Source organism: Mesocricetus auratus, unplaced genomic scaffold (genome assembly GCF_017639785.1).
Source record: "Mesocricetus auratus isolate SY011 unplaced genomic scaffold, BCM_Maur_2.0 Super-Scaffold_100013, whole genome shotgun sequence".
Taxonomy (NCBI): Eukaryota; Metazoa; Chordata; class Mammalia; order Rodentia; family Cricetidae; genus Mesocricetus; species Mesocricetus auratus.
In genome coordinates, this window is record NW_024429196.1 from 23714778 (window position 1) to 23740114 (window position 25337).

At 41.5% G+C, this 25337-nt stretch overlaps 1 protein-coding gene across 3 annotated transcripts in view; it reads right to left on the reverse strand.

The window, feature by feature from the left end:
* Nucleotides 1-1089: 1089 nt before the first annotated feature.
* Nucleotides 1090-25337, reverse strand: part of Cdc123 (cell division cycle 123) — a 47442-nt gene continuing 23194 nt past the window's right edge. For 2 of the 3 annotated variants that reach the window (XM_021233630.2, XM_005081238.4), the window contains 7 exons: nt 21606-21654; nt 18283-18358; nt 15711-15833; nt 15123-15151; nt 5253-5381; nt 1959-2096; nt 1090-1368 (listed from right to left, as the gene is read on the reverse strand). In XM_021233630.2, coding sequence (XP_021089289.1) covers nt 1342-1368; nt 1959-2096; nt 5253-5381; nt 15123-15151; nt 15711-15833; nt 18283-18358; nt 21606-21654 — 571 coding nt within the window. In that variant the 3' untranslated portion in view covers nt 1090-1341. The remainder of the gene's footprint in view (nt 1369-1958; nt 2097-5252; nt 5382-15122; nt 15152-15710; nt 15834-18282; nt 18359-21605; nt 21655-25337) is intronic. The other variant, XM_021233631.2, reaches the window with a different exon arrangement.

Consider the following 25337-nt stretch of genomic DNA (forward strand, 5'->3'; position numbering starts at 1 on the left):
CATAAGTCAGATTATGCCTCTCCCTTGCTTAATTCAATGGCACATCCCACTTCAGAATGAATTCCCAACATCTACTCTGGGATAACCTGGTTCTGTTCATCTCTTTCCTCAACAAATGTGGTAACCTCTCTGAGTTGTGGCTATTGTACCCAGCATAATATTGGTTGGTAGTACATGGGACAGACAGCTGGAAATTATAATGTTTCCTTCCAGTCACCTGGGCAGTGTGTCAAAAGCAATGAGGGCTCCTTTAAGTCAAAACAGAATAATGACTAAAATGATGGATTTTTAATAGAGTGGCTCTATTACCCTCAAAAGTCCAATGTATTTTTTAAAGCCAAATTACAATGATGTCTATGATAATTTCACTAGTTTATGTTAGGATAATTATCATAAATGAAAGATGTCACAGTTGATAGTGAGAAATCTCTCATTTGTCCTTGTAACTCTGCCCAAACTGAAGTTAAACTCAAAGGAAGATTAGAAATTTCAAGTCAAGAAAAATATTTCCTATTGTAATATAAGATACTATTTTATATGGGAAAATAAAGAATAATCTTTACTTCTTCATTTTTATTTCAAAATCTGCTTACTGTATGTATGTGTGTATGAATGTATGTGTATGTGCATGTACGTGTGTACATGTGCACGTTCATGGTGTGTGAGTGCATGAACATCAGAGGCTACTCGTGGGAGTCAATTCTCTCCTTCCACTATGGCTTCCGGGGATCAAACTCAGATCGGCAGGCTTATGTGCCTTTACCCACTATCTCATCCTCCATATTCCTTTACTTCTTAAGACACACACCATACATATGTACCATTATATGTTGTTCTCAGTCTTTCACTTGCCCAGGGCCCTCCCCTTCTCACCCCGATCCCTTTCTTTCCCTCGGTACTCATTTCTGCTTTCCCTTTACACAACATCTACCACCCTCTCCCTTCCCACGTCATTTAAGCTCTCTTCTTCCCCTCTCACGACCTCGTACTATTTCTGTAAAGAATAATTCTGACCACCTACCTGACAGGTATAAAAATGGAAACGAAAGAAACACAGATAAATCTAAATATGGAGCCAGAGAGCAAGTATTTCATAGAAAGTTATTTTATTATCAGAACAGTATGCTTCCTTATGTTTAAGATCTATTTGTTTACTTATTTTTTACAAGTACCAAAGTTCCTCCATCTTTTCCGAAGTGAATATACATGGATATAAAAACTGATGATTTTGCATACTGCACACCCCACCTCTACCTAGTTTGGATCACCGGGAAGTTATGTTCTATACACAGCCTCCTGGAGTAGCTGTGTTCTCTCTTCTACTTATTCTCAGAGCAGCACTCAGTCATCCTCTTGCTGATTTCTTTTCTGTAAAAGGAAACCAAGAATATGTTGAAGAAACATATTCTAACTGGGACGTCTGCCCAGCCAATGTCACTGTTTCTGTCAGAAAGTGTAATTTTCTGGAGGTCTTCACAAAAGATGTAGCTAGAAATTATGGTAAAAACATGCTTTAACTAATTTGATAAGTTGGCTTATTATATGGCTCCTGGGTGACAACCCTCAGGCATCTGAATACTTTTTTCTCTTTCTTACATAGGTAAACACATTCTCACAAAGAAGCACACATGGAAACATACACATTCATAATCACTGTGTAGTAGCAGAGACTTGATCTTCAAGCCCCATGACAACATACATACTTCAAAGCTATTATGTAAATTTTTCAAAATGAGTATGTCATAAGAGTATCTTCTGCCATCCTGACTGACAAATTATCCCTTCAGCTTGTAGTTCCTATTTACTTACAAAGTGGCCTAATTCTATTTCACTGTGGTTCCTTAACCCATAACCAGCTATAGAAGTCCAGGTGGTCCAGGACTGAAAGCAAGTGCCACAAAGCACACTTGAACCCAATCTGAAAGGATGGCGAGCACATAAACTTCCATATACTCTACCAGCTTAAGAAAATCTATGAGCTTGTGAACGTCTTCCCCGGTGGAGAGGTCCACGAAGTCCTTGGGCAGTCGATAGCTCAGATAGGGGCTGGGCTGCACTGTGACCTCACTGTTTGTGCAGCGGAAAGCTGGAGAATCCTTTACAAAAAGAAAACAGCCAAGTCTGTCTTTTTGTTTTTAAGGACTGTAGTGAGATATCCACCCCGTATAGGCAGCATTACAGGTGCAGGCGGGGTGGATATCTCACTACAATGGTCTATTTTCCAAACTTAAAAACAACACTAGCACAATTTCAATGCCAGTGTTTTCTTCTGTACTAGAGAAGGAAGAAAACAAGACCCTAAAGTAAAAGGCACCAAGAATTTAAAATAATCCCACATGGTCACTGAAAAGAGAATAGAAAGCCTTTCAAAGCAGCGTTCCGTTTAGAGCAGGGTAGGTCTCTAAGAGCTGCCTGTGTACGACAGCGTGTGTGGGGCAGGTGCTTCTGAGCAGGACAGGGCCCAGGTTAGTTCCCTCGGGGCCCCAGCAATCTCAGAGGCCAGAAGTCTACATTATCATCACTTTCTACAGGTGTGCAGTTGGGAGGCATGGTCCGGCAAGTACTTTGCCCTTGGGGCAGTACCTTGACCTTTATAGTGAGGGCAAATGTGTATTCTGAAATCCATAATCTTTTTATACGCCTCTCAGATCATCTGCTATCTCACCATCTGCAAGTTCACAGGTCACTAACTTTCTAACTCATTCTTTAATGTACTTGGCCAAGTCTTGAGTAGAATGTTTACATGTTGCTTTGTGCCAAAAAGGACTCCAGAGACAGAAGGCCCTGGCTTTGGACTTCCCAAGTGATGGCTATCTAGGTGAGGATGGTTGGTGTCCAGTAGAGACAGACAAGACAGGAACTTAAACAATTTGGGACCAGGAAGCCATGTAAAGCAGGCCACACCTTACACAGATAACTCAAATGCCTGCTAAGAGTCATCTGCTCTGTGCAGGCTTTGTTCTGGGATTGGGAGACAGAGCGGAGGACCAGGAGACAGATGGTCAGCAGGTGAACAAAGAAATGACCAGACTATGTCAGACAGTGAAGGTGTGCTAAGAAGACAGTGATGACCACTATAGAGGGATGGGCTGGAGACTCTCTTAGAGAGGTGGCCTTGCTAAGGGCCATCTGGGCTGACAGCTGAACAGGAGCAGAGCAGGCTTTGGAGGCAGTGGAGACAACTAGATTGAAGACTTCAGGCAACACTGGGCTTCTCAGGCTTCTTAGATTTCTGGGGTAGAGGGAAGCCTGGGTCTCTATGACCAAGGAGAACCATGGCAAATGCCGGGGAAGAAGCCGGGAACCACATCCTGTCAAGTCCCAACCTCTAATATTTAGAAGTAAATAAAGCATGGTATGGAGAATAATCCTGCAAAACCACTTCTGCCAACAACTATGTCTCTCTTACTTAACTAAGTAACATGTTTTCTTTCCAATAGCAACTACATTCCTTCACTGGTTGATATGACGGACATGAACACTGTCTGGCACTGTGCAGGCCCCACAGATGTACCAAGGATTGGAGAGACACCATCCTTTGGAAACCCGAGTCTAGTGAGGGTACAGTACCCCAACAGGCACTTGAAATGGTTTTGGCAAGGACCACATGAGGCTGAATATTGATCTGAATCAGGTGCAAAGGGAGGGCCAGAGAGGGCCCAGGACAGAATGATGACAGGAATGGAAGGAGGAGTGAAATAAAACATGCTCCTCGTAAAGGCAGAGAAGAGGCCAGAAAAGCAGGAAGAAAGCATGAGTCTCTCAAAGGGAGAAATGGTGTAAGACTAAGAGGGCACCTGCTGAGCACATCAGGAAGAGAAGGGTGGTGTATCTCTCATCAGAGGTCAAAAGTCACTCAGGGCCCTTGCCAAGGGCAAGGCCTACAGCGTGGTAGTACAGAAGCTGGTTGGCAGAGGACTGAGGATGTAGGGTGACAAAGAAAGGACAGACAGCAAGAGACTAGGGAAGTGGGCCATGATGAGACACAGCTCCTATACTCTTGCAGCAGTTCCGTAACTGGATTTAATTAGGGTTGCCTGCATGAGCATGGGTGGGAGGCTACTTAATTGAGTAAAGTAACTGCAGCTACCATTGAATACGATGAGTCCTCTCCCATCAACCATTTACTTTGTTGTTGGGGGAAGTCCTGTTATTTGTCAATAAAGTACTGTTGAGCCTATAGGAATCTAGATAGGTGGGGCTAGGAGTCCAGGAGGATTCTGGGAAGGAGAAACACAAGAGAGTTCGAGATGTAACCGCATGGGTAGGAAGCCCGGAACTATTCTCCGGTAAGAGACATACTTAGATTAACAATTATGGGGTAATTACTTAAAGCAGAGCTAGCCAGTAAGAGACAAACAAGGCCAACAGCTTCATAATTAATATAGCCTCTTGTGTGTTTATTTGGGACTATTGCGGATCTAGAACCAGGCGGGCAGAAAGGCTCCACTCAAGGAAAGTTTCTCTTAACAAACTTTGCCTATGGCTCCTCAGGCAAGTATGCTTCAGGGTAGAAAAAGAAAGGTTAGCACTGAAGATGGAAGAAAGGAAGAGTGTAGCTGTGTAAATAAATGTGGTTAAAGGAAAAAATTAGGATGGGAGCTATATGAACTTGGCTGAACCCTAATGGAGAGGAGTAGACAAGAAGAGAGTGAAAAACACAACATGCTAAGGCAGCAGCGAGTTTAAGGCTTAGGAGGGTGGGCAAGGGTGAGCTTAAGACTTAAGGCAAGCAAGAATGAGCTCAAGGCTTAAGGCTGGCAACTGAGCTGAGTAGTTTCTCCTTCCTGTAGAGGGGCTAACAGGATCTGCTGAGAGGAAGATAAGGAGTAATGCCTGGAAGAGGTGAGGAGCCTGGAGAAGTGGGACCACCCTGGAGAAAACTGAGATGAAAGCTGACCAGGGACTCTCCCCACGAAAGTGAAGAGACTCTGGTCTAGGCAGACATGTAGCTACTGGTCTCTGTGAACGCTCAGCAGGGAGCAGGACGAGAGAAGCTGTAGTATGAACTGACTGGGGGTCAAGGTTCTTCTGGGTGAGCATGACAGGCAGAGCTAAGAAAAGAGCTAGAATAAGGAGAAAAACTCTGCTTTCTAGGTAAAGGAATGAGCCACATGGACAACTCACTGAACAGTCTGATAGGAAGTAACAGCTAGCAAAGCTGTGACTACTGAACTCTTTCCCAGAGGTCCAGGTTCTGACTACGATATCAACAGAGTGATGAAAGGGCTGAAAAGGCTGGTCTTACTTACCTGCTCCTGAGCATCCTCTTCACTGAGGTCACCTCTTAGGTTGTTCTCAGATGTCAGGTCTTCCCAACTAAACAACAGTGAGTCTGTGACTTCCCCAAATGGATTAAAGTCAATCAGCCACACCTTCCCCTAGAGCACAGACAGGAAAAAAAAAAAAAAAAAAAAACAGCTAAGTATAAAATAAAACCAAACATAACCTATACTGTCTTATTAAAAAGGCATTTTCCTATTATTTTCCCTTAATGATCATCTTAAATTCCTGAGAACTGTTTCAGAAGATCATCCCTCGGTGTCCCACAGACAGATCTAAGAGGATGACTGATGCAGAGGGAAGAGAATCAGTAAGAAGGGCACTGAAGAGGGCCCATCTGAACACACTAAGAGTACAGAATTTTCTTTTCTTATTTTTAGTTTCCAATGTGGCATTTAGTATGTATGTATGACAGAGCTCAAAAGCACATGAAGGGGAAATGAAAAAGACAGTATCAACCTTTGAAAGGAGTTTCTTGTCTTCAGAGACAGTCTACTAGATGCTCACCTAAGGGAAAGAATGCTCCAACCTGTTCAGCTATGCTGAGTCAGGAACACCTGAGCAGAAAGTGGCCAATATAGACCTATATGAACTGGCAATGTGTGCAGTCCTAGGAAATCAAAGCCAGCGCATTTGATCTCAGAGCCACTTGGGCATATAGTATACATGTTTACTTAAAATTTTAATTCCCCCCACACCGTGTGTGTGTGTGTGTGTGTGTGTGTGTGTGTGTGTGTGTGTGTGTGTGTGTGTGTGTGTGTGTGTATGTTGGGGGTGGAAGTACATGTGTAGAAGCCAGAGGGAGATGTCAGCTATCTTCTTCAATTGCTCTCCCCTTATTTTTTGAGACAGAGTCTGTCCCTGAACCTACAACTCACGAATCAGGCTAGACAGGCTGGCCATCAAGTCCCAGGGACCATTCTGTCTCCACTTCTCCAGTATTGGAATTACAGGTACATGCCATTGCACCCAGCTTTTCATTTGTGGGTTCGGGAATCAAACTTAAGCCCTCAAGATTACATGGCAAGTACTTTACCAATTGAGCCTTCTCCTCAATCTCTGATTTTCTATGGCATATTCATTTACTTTGTACTGTTGACAATTAGATGTTTTATTGTAAATATGAAACTCTCATGTCTTGATCAGATAGCTGTGTGTACAAATTTAGACATGCCAAAGGAGAGAGAATGCTGAGTAGGCATTTACTGATATGTTTTCATCTAGGCTAAAACAAAATTTTAGAGAAGATGAGATACCTTAGGAGGATTTACTGCAGAGTTACCCAGTCAATGGCATGAAGCCAGTTCAAGTTTTTACAACCTGTCATGTGAGTAAGGTTCCTATTTAATATAATCCCCAGGAGAATCCTACAAGTTTCTATTGCCCCTGGAATCATTGGCACAAATCAGTCTGGTACCCACTTCTATATTCTTAGACTATGTATAGTAATACCAGTCATCAGACAGCCGGCATGACGCCATATTTGTTTAGAGGGCTGTGACTAAGACAGCTTTAGCACACTGCCTGTTGTTTTTTAACAAAATGGGCACTTTCTAATCTCCAGTTCTCCCTTCTTTACTTTTGCTTGTTAGTTTTTCAAGACAGAGTTTCTCTGTGTGTAGCCCTTGTCATCCTGGAATTCACCCTGTAGACCAGGCTGGCCTCAAACTCAGAGAGATCTGCCTGCCTCTGCCTCCCAAATGCTGAGATTAAAGATGTGCACCACCATGAGTGTCCCTACTTGACTTTTTATCACCAACAAAACTATCTCATCAAAAAGAGGGAAACTTTCAAAAATGTTATACCTGTTAGCATAGGAATATTGACTTCTATAAACTAAAACTATATCTCAATACAAAATTGGAAGTAACCTAATTTAAAGACAAAACAAACCATCAATGGTAGCTGGCAGCATCTGCTCTAAAAGTCAGATGCCATTTCCATTCACCCCCAAATAAAGTAAACCAGCTGTGTGAGCCATAAAACTGTGTAGAATGAAATTTTATAATTGAACTTGCTTTCATGTGACATCTCAAGTCCCTGTTATCCTAAGCAGTTAATTCCTGTGATATTTTGTTTGTGATCTAACAAATAAAGCTTGCCTCTAGATCAGAGTGCAGAGCTAACCACACTAGTAAGCCATAGACTTCAGGCAGTGGTGGCACACACCTTTAACCCCAGCACTCAGGAGGCAGAGGCAGACAGATCTCTGTGTGTTCAAGGCTACCTTGGGCTACACGAGATTGATCAAGTTTAAAAGAGAAATAGCCAGTCAATGGTGGCTCACACCACTGATTCCAGCACTTGGGATCACATGCCTTTAATCCCAGCACCAGGGAGGTGGAGACAGAAGTGATATGGCTGGGCAGAGAGAGTAACATAAGAAGGGAGGAGACAGAAGTTTATTGAATTGAGTCTGCGGATTCATAGGGACAGGATCACCTGAGAATTCAGAAGAACTAGTGGCTGGCTGCTTTGCTTCTCTCATCTTTCAGGATCAACCCCTTATCGGACTCTGGATTTTTATTATTAAGACCAATTAGAATTTGAGCTACAATTCTATTCAGGGAAATTCATAAATGAAGAGTCAGAATAATGTTTCAAAGGACCACTTATGCAAATGTCTCTGAACTAGACACTGCATATTGCTATGGAATATAAAGACCAATCAATAACAGAATCTGTTCCTTCAACAAGCTCAGTCTAGATTACAACATACTTCCTAACAATCAAAACTCAACACTATCCATAATAAGGAGCACACTCTCATGGGCCAGAGCAACCTCAGGGTGTGGTGAGATTCCAGCAGAGCACAGGAGAACCTGACTGATGGGGATGCTAGAAATGCTTCTCAGAGTAACTTGGATTTTGCCACGCTGTTTTGAGACAGGTCCTGCTGCACTGCTCAGTGCTCAAGTGATTGTTCTGCCTCAGTTACCCTATAACTATAATCACAGCTGGCACCACTGTACCCAGTGTTTGTGACTCAGAATCCGGAGGAAAATAGAGACAGTGGGGTAAGAGTGCAGTGTGGATGGGGAAGCAGATCAACGCAGAGAAAAGATAAAGAAAATATAACCATATTCAGAGAAGCTGTAGACAGCAGACTGCTTTGGTTAGTGTGTAAAATTCATGAGGGTTTCTACAATACACTGCAGACTGTCTTTAAAAGCCTCCTTTTTGAAACAGGATGAAACTGAGGTTACAAGAATCCCTTTAAATGTATAGACAACAACATGAGAAAGTGTGTGTGTTGGGGGGAGGGGTATCCCCAGTAGCCAGAAAGGAAAGGAGTCTGAAAACCAGAGATAAGAATATGGCTGATCAGCAGGAGCTTTGGGGGCTTAGAAACCCTCCCAGGGATCCAAGGATATGGGCTTTAACACTACACAACAGCCAGGGACTAGCCCTATGGAGGGGCTTAGGACTAGGGAGCAACTTCAGAGGGCTGCAACCTCAATGAATGAAAAGAATGTGCCAAAAAAGAAAGGAAAATAAATGTCTACCAATTGACTGGGAAGCAAAGGCACCAGATTTTGGGAAACATGACAGGAGCAAATGAAATTTTGATCTTTAAGGTCTTTGGGATTCTCACAAATAAAAGCTCATTAAAGGTTAACTCAAAGTAAAATGAACAAAATGAATAATGAGATTAAAGGAAACAACATGGTGAAAGTCTGCAAATATAACAGGGAAAAATCCCAGGATCTTAAGGAGAAAACAAAACAAAGCAAACCCCACATCATCAGCCTGGGAGATAATAAGAATAGAAATACTGGTGTTAGGACAACTGGATAAAGTCTACAAAAAGACATATTGCACAGCAAACAGATAAATGGACAAATACTAAAGAGATCAACGACTTAAACACAAAGCAAGAGATGAAATTAGAGGAGCTCAGAACAGCGATTCACATTTGTAATTTACAGCAGGCAGGAAACTGGGGAAGGATTGCTTTGAGTTCAAGGCTGGGCTGGGCTACTTGGAAAGATCCTATCACAACTCCCCCACCCCCAAACCAAAACCTACCTCAAACCAAAACCTCCCCATATAACCCAGCAATATTCTGTTTATAAGACAGTAAATGTAAAAGCATAAAAAGATGAACTCTCAAAACAAACCCAAGCCTGCCGCATTATTGATATCAGACAAAATATATAATGAAAAACATACGAAAGCCTTATTAGTATTAGGAATAGTAAAATGATAAAATTTCACTTGAAAATGATCCGTTATGGCTAATCTCAATTGTCAGCTTGGTTAGACTGAGAGACACCTAGGAGACTGTTAAGCATACTTCTGAGTATATTGTGAGGGCATGTCTACAGAGGACTGCTATGAAAGACAGGGACTGAAGGAGAAAGACCCTCCCTGAAGCTGGGTAGCAAAAGCCAAAGAATGGGGCCTTGGAGGGAAAGTGAAAAGCAGACAGAAGCCCATCTGTGCAGCTCTGAGCTCACGTGCACTCTCTCTTTTTCTCTGCTTCCTGGCATCATGAGCTGAGCAGCTCAGCTCTACCACCTCTTTCTTTGACATCTGTTACCAAAGGCTCACTGTGACGGGACCAAGACTGAAACCTCTGAAACTGTGAGCCACAATCCATATTTCCTACTTACATTTTATATAATTGCTTATTTACATCATTTTCCTTCAAAATAATAAAAGCCTGGCAGAAAATTAGTGTTATCTAAGAACATAACTTCAAAGTATATTACTTAGAAACCAACACAATTAGGAAGAAAGACATATTAACATATGCTGTTGCTCAGTAACTAATAAATCAAGAAGCCAAAAAAATTAGGATCTTTCCCCATGTGATAAAGTCTACATATTGGTATTCCTATCCCTTCTCCTAACATGTATTTGATTTAAAGAGGTTCTCAAGCACCATTCCCTCCAGAAGCTACATATATTAGCAACAAGCTTGATCTAGACAGAGCTACCTGTAGAATACAGCACACACAACCTAGACTTCCTTTGTCTTTGTCAAGCACACACAGAAAGTTTCTCTATCTGTCCAGAGAGCAATGAAACTATAAGTTAATAACAATATAACACAACATAACTGAAACCACAAGAGAGACAAAAATGACTTTTTTGTTGTTGTTGTTTTTATTTCTTTTTTTTCCTCTTCCTTTTTTTTTAAATTTAAGTTAGAAACAAGCTTGTTTCACATGTCATTCCCAGCTCCCTTTCCCTCCCCCCAAAATGATTTTTTTAAGATTCTAAAGTAAAAGACAGATGGATCTCTGTGAGCTTAAGGCGAAACTGATCACAGTGAGATGCGAGTTCTAGGCCAGCTAGAACTACATGGCAAAACCCTGTCTCACAAAAAAAAAAAGAAGAAAAAGAATGTACATAATGACTCTAAATTCTACTGCATATTATCATCTCATGGGAGCTTCTGAGAACATTTTCCAGTGCCCCATCCCAGACTTACTGGATGGGTGGATCACCGATGAGACAAGTATAGAACAGCTAAGACTCTGCAGCACTAAATCAACTTGCCCAACCACAATAAACGCAGACGGGTCAAAATGTCACAAGGAGCAAACACACTTCAGCTATATTTCATGAACCAGACCACTTACATACGTGAGTTAGCTTCCTACAAGAATAGCCACACAATAACATATTCAAGGAAGTGTCTAACAAACTCTGATATACGTGCCATTGAGTAAATGCAAATGAGCCTTACAATATGGTCTAAATCTCTGAACAGAAACTGTCAGGATGTTTAGACTGGCGTGCTTCTCACTTTTAAAAATGTAACTAGCTTCAGATCCGCAAGATCTCAGCTACCATTACTCATGTACTCGCCCAACTTCACGTTAAGAAATTCCTCAACTCTTTTATAGGCTAAACAGCTGCATCTACCTGTCAGCCCTACTAAGTTAGTGATGAGATCAGGACACTTGCCAAGGACAGAAAGAGACAGCTTGCCAGGTTACAACATTTTCAACTGCCATCATATGAAATAACTGGTTTAGTATCTGCACAATGTAGGCATATAACACATACCTCACAGCATTATACAGACAGATATGGAATTAAATGATACCAAAAGCCTTCTGGGAAAGTGCGTTCTAGACAGTAGGCTGGGCTCATCCTGCTCTAATTGCCTTGATGCTGCCTGCAGCAAGCCACTCCTCACAAACATTTACATGTCTGCCACTTCCATGTCAAGATAATAAATTCGTCCACTGTCCAAGGTTATCTTGTCTGAAGCTGCCATCAGAAGCACAGCAGCTAGCACAGCACAGATTCACAAATACTGGTCATGTGCCTGATCCATCAACTTCTGTAGCAAGAAGCAGAGCTCAACGATAGCCAGGGGACCCTTGTCTGCAGGATCAGATTTCTATCCATGAACTCACCCACGCCTCCCACTCTTCTGAGGTTTATTTCCACACAGCTGAAACTTTCCAAAGCATCATTCTTGTCTTTACTCCATTTCATCTATTTTTTTTCTATATGTATGATGTGCATACGTGTGTGATATGTGGTCACATATGTGTGTGTATGTACACATGGAAACCAGAGGCTTACACTAAGGTACTTCCTGGATTTCTCTCTGATTCACTTATTGAGGCAGGGTCTCTCACTGGACCCAGAGCTTGCTGGTTTGGCTGCTCTAGCTAGCCAGCCTGTCTCAGGGACTCCCATCTCCACCTCTAGAATGCTGGGTTTACAGGTGCTATACCATGACCACCACCCAACTTTTATGTGGGTTCTGGGGATCTGAACTCTGATCATCATGCTTGCCCTGCAAATACTTTATCCACTGGGTCATCCTGCCAGCCCCTAAATCATCTCATTTTATAGCCTTCCTTTCTAATTCTTAGTATCTACCATCACTCTAGAAGACAGAGAGGTGAAATATGGTAAACATTTTTACTTAGTAGGGGGAAACAGCTAACATTACTAGGGGACATGATTCTATGGGCCACATTCCCTTGGTCAAAAAGATTTCAAAGTGGTGACAGGCATCACAGTCACACAGTGGGAGGGGAATGAGACACCTGCTGGTGAACAGGTCAGACATGAGAAAATATATCTACTATCTTCCAACAGCTCGGTCATCAAGCAGGAATCACAGGACAATATTCAGCCTGAGAAGATCACATGGCTCAGACAGTGAAATCTCTGCTGCAGGAAGCTTGTATTTTTTTTTATCCCATTGCATTATAGTTTAATAAAGATTGCAAGGTGTGAATAGTCGATGAGTCCCAGCTCCTTAGCCAAACAAAGCGAAAGTAACAAAATATGTTGATCAATGCTTTTCCCCTTTTATAATCTCTTTAAGGGGAGAAGAATTAAATTAATTATGAAACACAATTCCCTAGGCTTGATATAATTATTGTATTAACTCACGTAAACTCTTTGCACACACAGTAAAAGAAGAGGGAAGGGCTCGTGGGACACTACCTTTTATCTCCGAACTGATATCTATTGCAGACTCTGGGAGAAGGGGAATCACCATCTTTTCTGTATATGCATCTGCTGAGCCCTTGATAGCTCCAAACCCAGCCATGCAGATGGTTTGAGTTCATCTTCTCATGACACTAACCCACTCTGATCACCCCACATCATGCTACTCTTCCTGTGTTCCTACAATATCTAGTAGGCTCACCAGTCATTATTAATAAATACCCAATCAGTCTTTACTATGTCATATTTGTTCTGCCTTCCAAGTATTTCTTAATTTGACTCTTTTGAGGAAGTTTGTATTAAGTCAGGCTTTTGTTTTCTTTTTCATCTCACCAGTTTGCATCCCTTTTAAGATGTTAATTGAAAGTGTTAGAAGTTTCTCAAAAGAAGACGTACAGATGGCCAACAGGCACAGGAAAAATGCTCAAAGCCACCCAGCAGAGGTGTGTAAATTAAAGTTACAATGAGATACTGCCTCATGTCAGCCAGAACAGCTGCTATCAGAAAGAACAAAGATAAGTGCTGGCAAGGATGTGAGGAACAGTAAGTCCTCATGTATTGCTGGGAGGATCGCAAGCTAGTCCAGCCTATGAGGAAGAGCATGGAAGGAAAGGAAGTTCCTCAAAAAGTCAAAAATAGGCTGCAGCTCAGCCCATAAAGGCACTTGCTGACAATGCTGATGACCCAGGTCTGATTCCTGGAACCCACATGGTGGAAAGAGAGAAGCACAAGCAAGTGCATCCACACTCTCACACATTATCAATGTAAAACAAGTAAAACGGAGCCACCACATGAGCCAGCAACCCCAGCTTAGCATACATCAAGGAGGAGAAGTGAGTACCTAAAGAAACCATTGTCCTCCCATCTTTATTTCCAACACAATTCACAATAGTCTGGAAGTGTGGACAGCTGACAAGTGGATAAAGAAAATGTGATCCAAATGCACCACAAAATAGTGTTGAGCAAAAAAAAAAAAAAAAAAAAATGCTACCCAGTTATTTGAGGCAAATATGAATGAACCGGAAAGCCTTATGTAAGTAAAATAAGCCAGGCAAGGGCAAATACTACAAGATCTCATTCATATTTGAAACCAAACTAGGAATCTCACAGGAGTCAAGAGTAGAAAGGTAGCTACCTGAAGCCAGGTGGAGAGCAAGATGGGAAGAAGGTGATCAATGTACAAGTTAATAAAGAAGAATAAAAAGTTCTATTGCTATATTGCATAGCAGGGTGACTATCAGGATGTCTAACCTTTTAACAATGGGATAGGATACTGTCAACTCAAATGTATTGGGTCCCATTCATAGCTATCCTGGGACACATGTGACTACAGGCTACAGGTTGAAAATGCCTTCTAGATAATGATGATGTACTGTGTGGCCCAAGAGAATTTTGAATATTCTTACCATAAAGAAATGACAAATATTTGAGTGGAAAGATACTTACCCAGAACTAAACATTACACAATGCAGACATGTATTGAAATGTTAAATTCATTTAATACTTTTATGTATTAGATAAAAAATAAATTTAAGTTAAAAATGTCAACCTGGAGCTGGAGAGACAACTCAGTGGGTAAAGTCCTTGCCTCACAGCCATGAGGGACCCAAGTTTGATTCCCCAGAAAACAGAAAAATGTCGAGCATGGCTGGTACACATCTGTAAGCCAGCCCTGGGGAGGTGAGACAGGAAGCCCCCTGAGGCTCACTACCCAGCTGGCTCATTTAATCAATGAGATCCAGACCAATGACAGTTGCTGCCTCAGTGGAGACATGCAGCATTTCTGAGGATGCTACTTGAGGGTGTCTTTGTCTACATGCACAACCTGTATGAATATGCACTGCATGTACAGCCTTCCCACATGAATATGAGTACATACACACATGCTCACTCAAAAACTTTAAAGGGTAAATCTATTATAAACGCAAACAAACACACATCTTTAGTCTAAAGCAAGTCATGCAAAGAACCTTCTAGATGATTTTTAAAAAAATTAAATACCAAATGACAAACTCCTGGCCACTTAAGTGTGTACAATGAATTGAAGAAGGACATAAAGTAGCCACTTATTAATCTACTTGTCCTTTTGCTAGTCTCTGCATTCAGGATACATGGCCATAATCCCAACGCACAGGAGCAAAGGCAAGAGGGTCATAAGTTCAAAGTCAATGTGGTTTACATAACATGTTCCAGGCCAGCAGAGCTACAAGGAGAGACTGTTGCAAAAACAAGAATGCTGAGTTTATTCATGGTGGATATGCTACTGTAAGGAATAACCTTGCACTGTGAATTCCACAGACCTCAGCTTGAGAACACATTACTTGAGCAGCAGATCTTCACAACCTTAAAGGCTGTACACTATGCTTGCCATTCCTGATTTTACAGCAAGTTAACTACAGTCTACTTACCCTACTGTCTCTGTATATATCGAACACAACTGCAAAGAAGAAAAAACTCAGTTACTAATAAACTAATACTTTTATAATCTGTATCTTTTTGAAAACTCAAGTACACTTTATTACTAAACACAGCAGAAGATCATTGGCCTTGAACACTTCATACTTCTAAATCTCCAAACTCAAGTCAGGAATGCGGACCCACACTCCTTAGCTCTGGGGAAACTAAGGCAGGAGGATTGCTGCAAGATAGGGGTCAGCTTGAACCGCCAGTGGTATCTAGGCTAGTGGGCTACAGTGTGAGACTCTGTCTCAGAACTACAATAATTAACTGACTCAATAATGAAATAATCCCACTCTGTTCCACAGACAGGTACTGTGAAACACACAGCATTGCAAGCATGGAGAGAGAACGGCCTTGGTGTCCAATAATATCATCTAATTAAATGAGTGGAAATGCGCACAGAAATCACCAGTGGTGACAACTGAAAGCACAGTGACACGCTACAAGCACAGACCTTTGAGCTGAATGTTAGAGACGGACCTAAGGAGTGAGGCTCAGTAACCAGGCTCACCACTGCACCGACAGAGGATACTCACAGTCTTCATCCAAGAACTTATACTGTATGTGTTCCTTGAAAAAGTCTTGAATGCATCTGCAAATTTCTTCTTTTTGTTTAGAAATATGATCATAGTATTGCGTGTAGTCCCGCTGAGAAATACCTGACAAGAAAACATCCACAGCTGTTATTATAAAATACTCCTAATATGCCAACATGTAATTCCAAGTTGTAATCAAAGCCATTAAAATTGGTCAAAAGAGCAAGCAGGTGAGCACTGCAGCATACATGACTCAACAACAAGGGTCATGTGGATAAATAAATCTTAAGCTCCATATTGCCATGCATTCTTAATTTTATTTCGCAAAATGGAAACAATTCAGCCACAAAAAGGCTTGCTGAGTAAAATGTACAAGTGGCAATTCTAAACCTGTGCATATGTGCTTTATTTTTCTACAACAGTCTCTTCAAATCGATAGACTCTTCCAGTGGGGGTGGGGAATAAAAGAGCCCTCTCGCACACCTGCCATGTCCACACTATTTATAAAAGCAGCCTGGTTTTACTGTTTGGAGGAAGCTGATCTGTCTTCAGAACCTGATCTTTCAAATCACAGAAAAATCAAACATTCCTTTTTTAAAAAGTGATTCCCAAATATACTGAAGGAGCTGTTGCATGAAGCCTTCAATGTATTTTAGTCCTAGAGAAAAGGTCTCTGCTGTAAAGAAAGGCTTCCGCTTCCTTACTACATACCCAGGTCTTTCTCTTAAGCATACTTAAACTAAGTCAAATGTCTACATTTATTTTAGTTATGGAAATGAATGCCAATGTCACATTCAGTGAGTAGTGGTGAGCTGATACTCAATTACACATCCCTTCGTTAACAAATTTATTTTATAGAAAACATGCATTGGCTGATGGGAACAAATGCTGAGACCCACAGTCGAACATTAGACAGGGTTTTCAAAATCCTGCAGATGAGGGAGAGAAAGCATTATAGGAGTCAAAGGGGTCAAGGACACCACAAGAAAACCCACAGAATCAACTAACCTGAGCTCATAGGGGCTCACAGAGACTGAACCAACAACCAGGAAGCCTGCATGAGATTGACTTAAGCCCTCTGCATATGTTACAGCTGTGTAGCTTGGTCTTCTTGGGGGATTCCTAACAGTTGGAGGAGGGGCTGTCTCTGAGTCTTCTGCCACCTTTTGGGATCCTTCTACTCATACTGGGTTGCCTTGTCCAGCCTTAATACAAGGGGAGGTACCTAGTCTTACTGCAACTTGATATGCCATGTTTGACTGACATCTGTAGGAGTCCTGCACTTTTCTGAAGAGAAACGGAGGAGTGGATTGGGGTGGAGGTAGGGAAAAGGAGAGGAGTAGGGGGACTGGGAGAAGAGGGAGGGGAACTGCAGTTAGGATGTAAAGATCATCATCATCAAAAAATGCATTGGAAACATTTTAAAAGAACAGATTATCTTCAGCATTCAGCCTGAATAAGTGATAGCTAACAAAATAATAATTCCAGAGGTAAGAAAGCAAGCAATGTACTTGTTTGTTGAATACATTTTCTTTTGCTCATGTAATAACAGAAATAAAGATTCTGGAGAGATGTCTCAGTTAAGAGTACATACTACACTGAAGCTTGGTTTCCAGCACCCACATTAAGACTTCTTAGGACTCCCTGCAGCTTCAGCTCCAGGCAGATCCAGCACTTCCGGCCTCCATGGGCATCTGCACTATGTGTACATACCCCCACACAGAAACACACGTACGCATAAATAAATCTTTAAAAAGAAAGATGGTTAAAACTTGGTTTTTATGATGTTTACAACAAGCACTTTCTGCCAGCAAGTATGTAATATTACAGATAATGTGTATTGAGAATGGTAACAGCTGTCCCCTCCATCTTTAGACTCCAGACAAGACTAACAGCGCCATCTTCCTGTGCAGAAATCAAACATAGGCTCAGGACCCTTAGGAACACAGAGCTGGAGACTCAGTACTAAACAGAGGCAGCAGCTAGCAGCAGAACTGACCTAATCTCTGAAGTTATGTCCTTCGAAAGCTTGCCTTCTTTTCTATGGTTATTTTATTTTTTTATAAAACATGGTAATTAAACATATTTATGAAATAGTGTGACATTGCTATATATGTGATAAAATAATAAAAATTAATACATTCACACAATGAAATACAATTCAACCATAAAAGAACAAAATTCTAAAATTTACAACAGTTATCTTCCTCTTTTAAAAACAAAACTATTTCTCATTTGTTTAAGTTATATGTGTGTTCATGTGTGTGTGTCTGCCTGTTCGTGCACATATGAACACACACCTGTGAGCAAACAAGTTCATGTAGTGCTCAAAGAACAACCTATAGGCATCAGTGCTCTGCTTCCACCACACAAGCTCCAGGGTTCAGAATCGGTGGCCTTCACCCACGGGGTCACCTCACCAGCCACCTTCTTTTGAAGATGACTTTGGGGCTAGGGCTATAACAGAACACTTGCCTCACATATAGCAGGATCTGGGTTTGATTTCTGGAAACACACACACACACACACACACACACATCAAAGATTACTTTCAAGGATAAAAAGAACTCACCAATAAGCTTGTTTTCCTTGACAAAACATCGGAATTCAGCCCCAGGAATTAATTCACACCATTTTCGGAGGACAAGCTGTAGACAAATGAATAAATATAACAGAAGTATACAAGAAAACCCTTTCATGTCAAGACCTTATGATAAAAATTCAGAAAAAGAGACCATTTAAAACAGGAGATGTGACAGGAGACCCAGACAACAGAGCTGTGACCTATTATTCTAATAAGGAAAAATTGTTCTGAAACACTTTAGGACAAGATGCATCCTTGCCAAAATTGGGGCTTACGCTTGGCTCAGTGGTTGAGCACTTGCTAAGAAGCTCAAAGCCCTCAGAGCATCCCAGGCAAAACTTTCTCATTCTGAAAGCTCAGACACAATATTAGACACCAGATAATGAAGTCAAAGCTCACCACTACTGTGTCACAAGCTAGCCTGTGGCTTGTATATTGTGAAACTCGTTAAGAACACCAAAAAATAAAATAATTTCTGCACTGAGACCCTATATTCAATCATCAGCACAGTGTTTGTAAGCATCTTTAAGATGGTGTATGAACTACTCATGAAGAGTCAGTCTCCCTCCTTCTTCAAGAAAGAGAAGGACCAAAATGTTATCACTGAGGACATAACTAGGTAGTGGTTCCTCAATTTTTCTGGTATTTAAAATTTCTGGTAATAATTTCCTCTTCTTAAAGAAAAGTAAGTTTTTCTTTAATTAAATGTCTTAAGACTTCAAAAGTATATCAAGTCCATCATTGTGGTATTTAAAAAACATGGCGAGGGGCAAGCGAGATGGTTCAGCAGTTAAGAGCACTTGCTGCTCTTGCAGAAATCCTGGGTTCAATTTCCAGCATCCACATGATACTCCACAACCTCCTGTAACTGCATTTCTAAGGGATCCAATGCTCTCTTCCGACTTCTATGGGCACCAAACATACACGTGAGACATAAACATATATGTTGGTAAAAACACTTGCATATAAAATGAACAAATTAAAAAAATAAAAACAAGCAAAAAAATCTGTGAACCTCAAACTAAAATATTATACATTCTTATGTATTAAAAGTTGATCTTGGGGTAGTGTGTGTGTATAATATAGCTATGGAAATTTTATTTAGCAACAAATAAGCAACTACAGCATACTAACAGCAACAAGTAACACACAGTGGTTGATTTGTAGAGCATAAAGCAGTAAAGACTTTCTCCTTGCCCAATCTTTCTGTTGTTCTCAGAAGCAGCTTTCTGGTTCTTATTTGTCTTTCTAGAAGTAGTCCAGGAATACGTAAGAATATAGCATATGGAAACATTTTTAAAAATACAGACAGAAGCATATGCTACATGGGATTCTGCTTGCCACGTTTTTCACTTTAATTACTTGAGGAATATCACTTCCCTGGCTTTAACTCGTGTGTCTTACCATGACGATGCTGTATCAAAATAAAGCAATATAACAGCAAAGGCCTAGTAAGTAAACCAGAGCTTTAAATGATGACATTTCCACCAGGATTATACCTCAGTGAAAGACTAAAGAAACAGTCTTTGCAGTTCTTATGCAGCTAGCCCCGAGTACTAACACCCAACAGGTGCTTCACAGGAACTTGCTCAGCAAACCAGTAAGTGTAAATATGTAATATACATATACAAACGATGCTATAAAGATTGGATAATGGCATGGGAAAACACACTCTGGAAATCAGTGGGGAAAAAAGACCCCAATAACAGATACCTTAGGACCTACCAACTGTTTAGTGGCAAAATAATAAGTTCAATGTTGTACAACAATCAGAGAAGATGTATCAGTATAGTTATTCAACACAAAGAATATTCAATAGTGAGTATCAGCGAACAACATTTTTTCTTTGTGATGCTAGGGACAAACCCAGGGCCTAAAACATGGCATACAAACTAGGCTGCATCACCAGTCTATAGTAGAAAACAGGTTTATACAGAGATGTCTAGAAGCAAATAATGAAGAAAAAAATTTTAATCATGGCACTAATTCTAAGATATTAAAAAAACCAAATATGAAAATGTTTTGCAATTAATAAGCAAATATGGTCACACATGTTTCAAATTTTTCAGAAATACTCTATCTTAATAATGCAAATTCAAAAAGATCAAAAGTAATTATAAGTGATAGCCTACTATGTAGCATTTAAAGGACAAGAACACTCCAGATTTAACTAATTAGTTAAGAAATTAGCTGTATTTAAGAATGGTGCCCATTTGAGAGGTATTTATTTATATGTACATTTTTTAAAAATGGAGTAAAAACTGGAGTTTGCAATGGTTATAATTTCTACTAAAGTTGTGTCGTCACTCTCCATTCTTCTTAAGCTCTTTGTAAGATGAGTAGATGATATAAAGAGGTAAAGTGAAAATGATGGCTTTTCTTGTTAGCGTAACTTGGATCTGGAATGACCCCCACAGGCTCCTACTTTCAGCCCTTGGTATCCAGCTTGCTGTGCTATTTTGAGGAGCGGTGGCCCTGGCTAGCAGACACAGGTCACAGTAAGATGCAGGCTCTGAACCAGACTTGGTTGGGTGAAAAGCACAAAGGCATTTATTTTATTCAAGAATATAAATATTCTCTGTGAATAGTACATATAATCAAATATATAGTCTATAGATAGTACATACTCATTTTTCTTTCTGTGGTGGTTTGAATAAAAATGGTCCATAGACTCATAGATTTGAATGCTTGGTCACCAGGGAGTGGCACCATTAGGTGGTGTGGCCTTGTTGGAGAAGGTGTGTCTCTGGGGGTGAACTCTGAAGTTTCAAATGCTCTAGCTAGGCCCTGTGTCTCTCTCTTCATACTGCTACCAATCTGGATGCAGAACTCTCATCTAACTCTCCAGCACCTGTCTGCTTGCGTACCACATGTTTTCCAGCATGATGATAATGGACTAAACCTCTGAAGCTGTAAGCAAGCTCTAATTAAGTGTTTTTGTTTGTTTGTCTGTTTTTTAAATAAGGCTTGCCATGGTCATGGTGTCTCTTTACAGCAATAGAACACTGACTAAGACACTCCCCACCCCACCCCCACCTCTCGAGCTCTTTCTGTTTGAGACAGGGTCTCATGACGTGGTCTTGAAAGGCCTGAAAACTGCTTTGTAAACAAGGCTGGTCTTGAACTCAGTGATCTGCCTGCCTGGGGTATGCACCACCATACCCCACCTAAATAATACATATGCTTCTATAAGTATGACAAGTTTCTTAAATTTAAAAATTTAGTATTTCTATGTGCAAATGTTTTTATTCATTTATAAAGAAACAGCGCTATTCCATGATCTTAGTGTCATAAAGAAAAAAGATGCTTACCTCGTATTCTATACAAGGATCTGGAGAATCATCAGTACAATGGATGAATCTTTGGAGAGAAGAAAATGCAATTAAGTATTTTTTAGTGTGTGTTTATGCACAGACAGGCTCATAATTATTGTGAGACTCAGATTTCATAGAAACAAGGGACCAATGAAATTCAGCCAATAGTTAATCCTCAAAACAGCATGAGAAGCTCATATATTCATAATCTCCATTTTTTTTTCCAGTGGGCAAAGAAACTGAAATTTAAGTGTCCAAGCTTCAAAAATAAGGTGGGAACGATATACAACTCAGTCTGCCCAGTTTCAGTGAAGGTAGGATGCCACTACCCACTCTCAGTGTTGGTTCAGCTGATGAGTCACCAGGCTGCACACTGTTCTATGACCCTCAGCTCTGCCACTGAGAACCACACTAAGTGGTCACACTCTTTCTTCAGTGAAGGTAGGATGGCATGACGTTATCCACCTTAGTGCTCACTCTGTGGATGAGTCAGCATGCTGACCACTGCTCCATGAACATTAGCTTGGCCACTGAAAGCCACACAAAGTGGCTGTCATTTCAAAAAAGGTTTGACAGAACAATTCAGTCCTCCACTACACACCCCCCCTCTAAGCATTGTTTCATGAACAATGATATATACCAGAATAAAACGTCCATCTGTGCCAAGCACTGGCTGGGCATCAGAAGCACAAAAACACCTAGAACTCTGATGTCCTGTAAGGAGTTTAACAGAGAAAGCTAGCAGATATACAGACAATTTCAGAACACTGGGGTGAATAAAATAAAATACTCTAGCAGCATAAATGAAGAACCAACTGGCTGGCTGGCATGTGAGGGAGGGAGAGGAGGAAGCAGAAAATGAGTTCATGTGTGAGGCAAAGGGAAATGTGTCAAGGCAGGAAGAGGACTGATAAGGCAAAGGACTACATGAGATTAGTACCAATGGGGTGCAGAACACAAGGGGAAGTGCCAGTGATGAGGATGGATGAAAATGTGGGCTGGGAATGCTGATTAGGTTTTTTTCACTTTGACACAAACTAGAGTCACCTGAGAGAGGGAATCATATTGAGGAACTACCTCTATCAGAATGACTTGTACACATGTCTGTGGGGCATTTGTTTTTTACTGATGGTTGACATGAGAGGGCCCAGTCCACTGTGGGCATTGCTAGTCCAGGGCAGGTGGTCCTGAGTTGTATAAGAAAGCAGGCTGAGCAAGCCATGGGGAGCAAGTCAGTGAGCAGCATCCCTTCATGGTCTCTGCTTTAGTTTCTGCCTTAGCTTCCCTTAATAATAGCTGTAAGGAGTAAGATGAAATAAATCCTTTGCTCCTCAAGTTGCTATGGGTCTGTGTTTTATCACAACAGAAGAGAAGCAAGCTAAGACAAGGAGGAAACCCAGACAATGTGGCCCTAGGGATAGGGGACTATAAAGGAGATCACTATATTTCAATGCATTAAAGTGTCAGGTGGGAGCTGGAGAGATGGCTCAGAGGTTAAGAGCACTGGCTGTTCTTCCAGAGGTCCTGAGTTCAATTCCCAGCACATGGTGGTTCACAACCATTTGTAATGAGATCTGGTGCATAAAAAATAATTTTTTAAAAAGTATCAGAATGGCACAAGGTTTTGACATAGCGTGGGGGAAAGACTGGCAATGTGAGGCAGACAGTGAGAGGGCTTACTACAATAGTCTCAGGAAGTGATGCAGAGCTAAGCGAGACAATGGGAGGGGTAAGAGAGAAGGAAAAACACAGCACCATACAAAGCCATTGGAAAGGTCAAGCCACTCTAACTTAGCAAGGGATTAAAAAGGAAGGAACAGGGCTCAGTTGTTAAGAATGCATTGTTCTTGCAGAGGACCCGAGTTCAATTCCCAGCATCCACATCACAGCTCCTGGGGATGGCCCTAACCTCAGATACATGAACATATACAGACATACACACATGTACACATAAATAAATAGCAATATTTTTTTTAAAAGGAAGGAATGGGTGGGCAGTAGCGGCACACACCTTTAATCCCAGCACTCAGGAGGCAGAGGCAGATGGATCTCTGTGAGTTCAAGACTAGTCTAGTCTACAGAGAGTTCCAGAACAGGCTCCAAAGCTACACAGAGAAACCCTGTCTCAAAAACCAAACAAACAAAAAAGACTGACAGAATGACCAGGATGAGTCTGGGATCAAGTAGGGGTTGAAGCTGATGCCACTCGCTAGCACAGGAGGAAAAGCAGGCGGTGCACGGTGAAGAAAGAGAAGAGTATTTGAGCAACCAGAACTGAGACAGGGAAACCACAGAGAAGTTGAGCAAAGCCACTAAAATGAGGAGGCCCAAAGAGAGAGAGGCCAGGGGAGAAAAGAGGGCCTAAGAGCTCAGCCAAGGAAGGAAAAGTGACATCTAGGCAAATGACAGAATCCTGGGGGACAACATTTAAAGAGTGAGGGAAAGAAAAACACCCCAGGGAAGATTAAAGTAGGAAACCTGAAGGGACACGCTGAAAGGCAAAGGTTTCAAAAACAAAATTGTGGCCAGAGCAATTTTTAGAGTCTGCCCAAAGACAGGGAACCGGGAAACCGAGAGGCCAGAAAGGCAGGTGGTAAGAAAGAGAAAGCATGCCCTTAGGAGCAGCCTCGCCACGGAAGGCAGGGCCACTCACTAACCCAGAGCAGCCTCGCCACGGAAGGCAGGGCCACTCACTAACCCAGAGCAGCCTCGCCACGGAAGGCAGGAATATTCACTAACTCAGAGCAGCCTCGCCACGGAAGGCAGGGCCACTCACTAACCCAGAGCAGCCTCGCCACGGAAGGCAGGAATATTCACTAACTCAGAGCAGCCTCGCCACGGAAGGCAGGGCCACTCACTAACCCAGAGCAGCCTCGCCACGGAAGGCAGGAATATTCACTAACTCAGAGCAGCCTCGCCACGGAAGGCAGGGCCACTCACTAACCAAGAGCTTGCCAGTTCAGCCAGACTCCCCAGGGCTATAATGACAGGTGTGTGCCACCATGTCCAACTATTTACCTGGATTCTGGGAGTCCTAATGAACTCAGGTCCTCATGTTCCCATGGCAAGCAATTCATTGAATAAGCCCTCTCAAACAGCTCCTTCCTTTTATTTTTAATTTAACATCGACAAGAACCATCAGAGACAGTTTGACAAAATGGAAGCAAAAAAAAGTTGTGAAATGGCTTGTATATGTACATAACTTGTTGTAACGTATAATATATATAACATATAATCAAGAAATATTTGTGAAAAAAATGAGCATGAACAAAAAGTCCTTTTCCTTCTTTGTGGCTATTATGGTTTGAATGTGAGATGTCCCTTATAAGTTCATGTGCTGATCACTTGGTCTCTAGCTGATAGTGTGGAAACTTTAGCAGGTGGGGTCTAACTGACCAATGTGGAGGTGGGTATCTGAAGTCAGACCCAGCACAATCCTTTCCCCTGTCTCTGCTTCCCAGGCACCATGAGGTTTGCACACTTCCACCATGATTCTCTGCCTTATCACAGGCACACAGCCATGAGGCCACAACTCCTGGGATTAAAGACCACACACTGTGAGCTGAACTAGACCTTTTCCTCTTGTCTTGTCACAGCGGTAACAATTCACCTAACGCATATGTGCTGGTGATCAAATTCTCTGTCAGTGAAAGCACAGAAATGCTCTAGCAACAAAAAAAACAAAAAACATTTTAAAGATGTCTTGAGGCTGGCAAGTTAGGTGTTAGG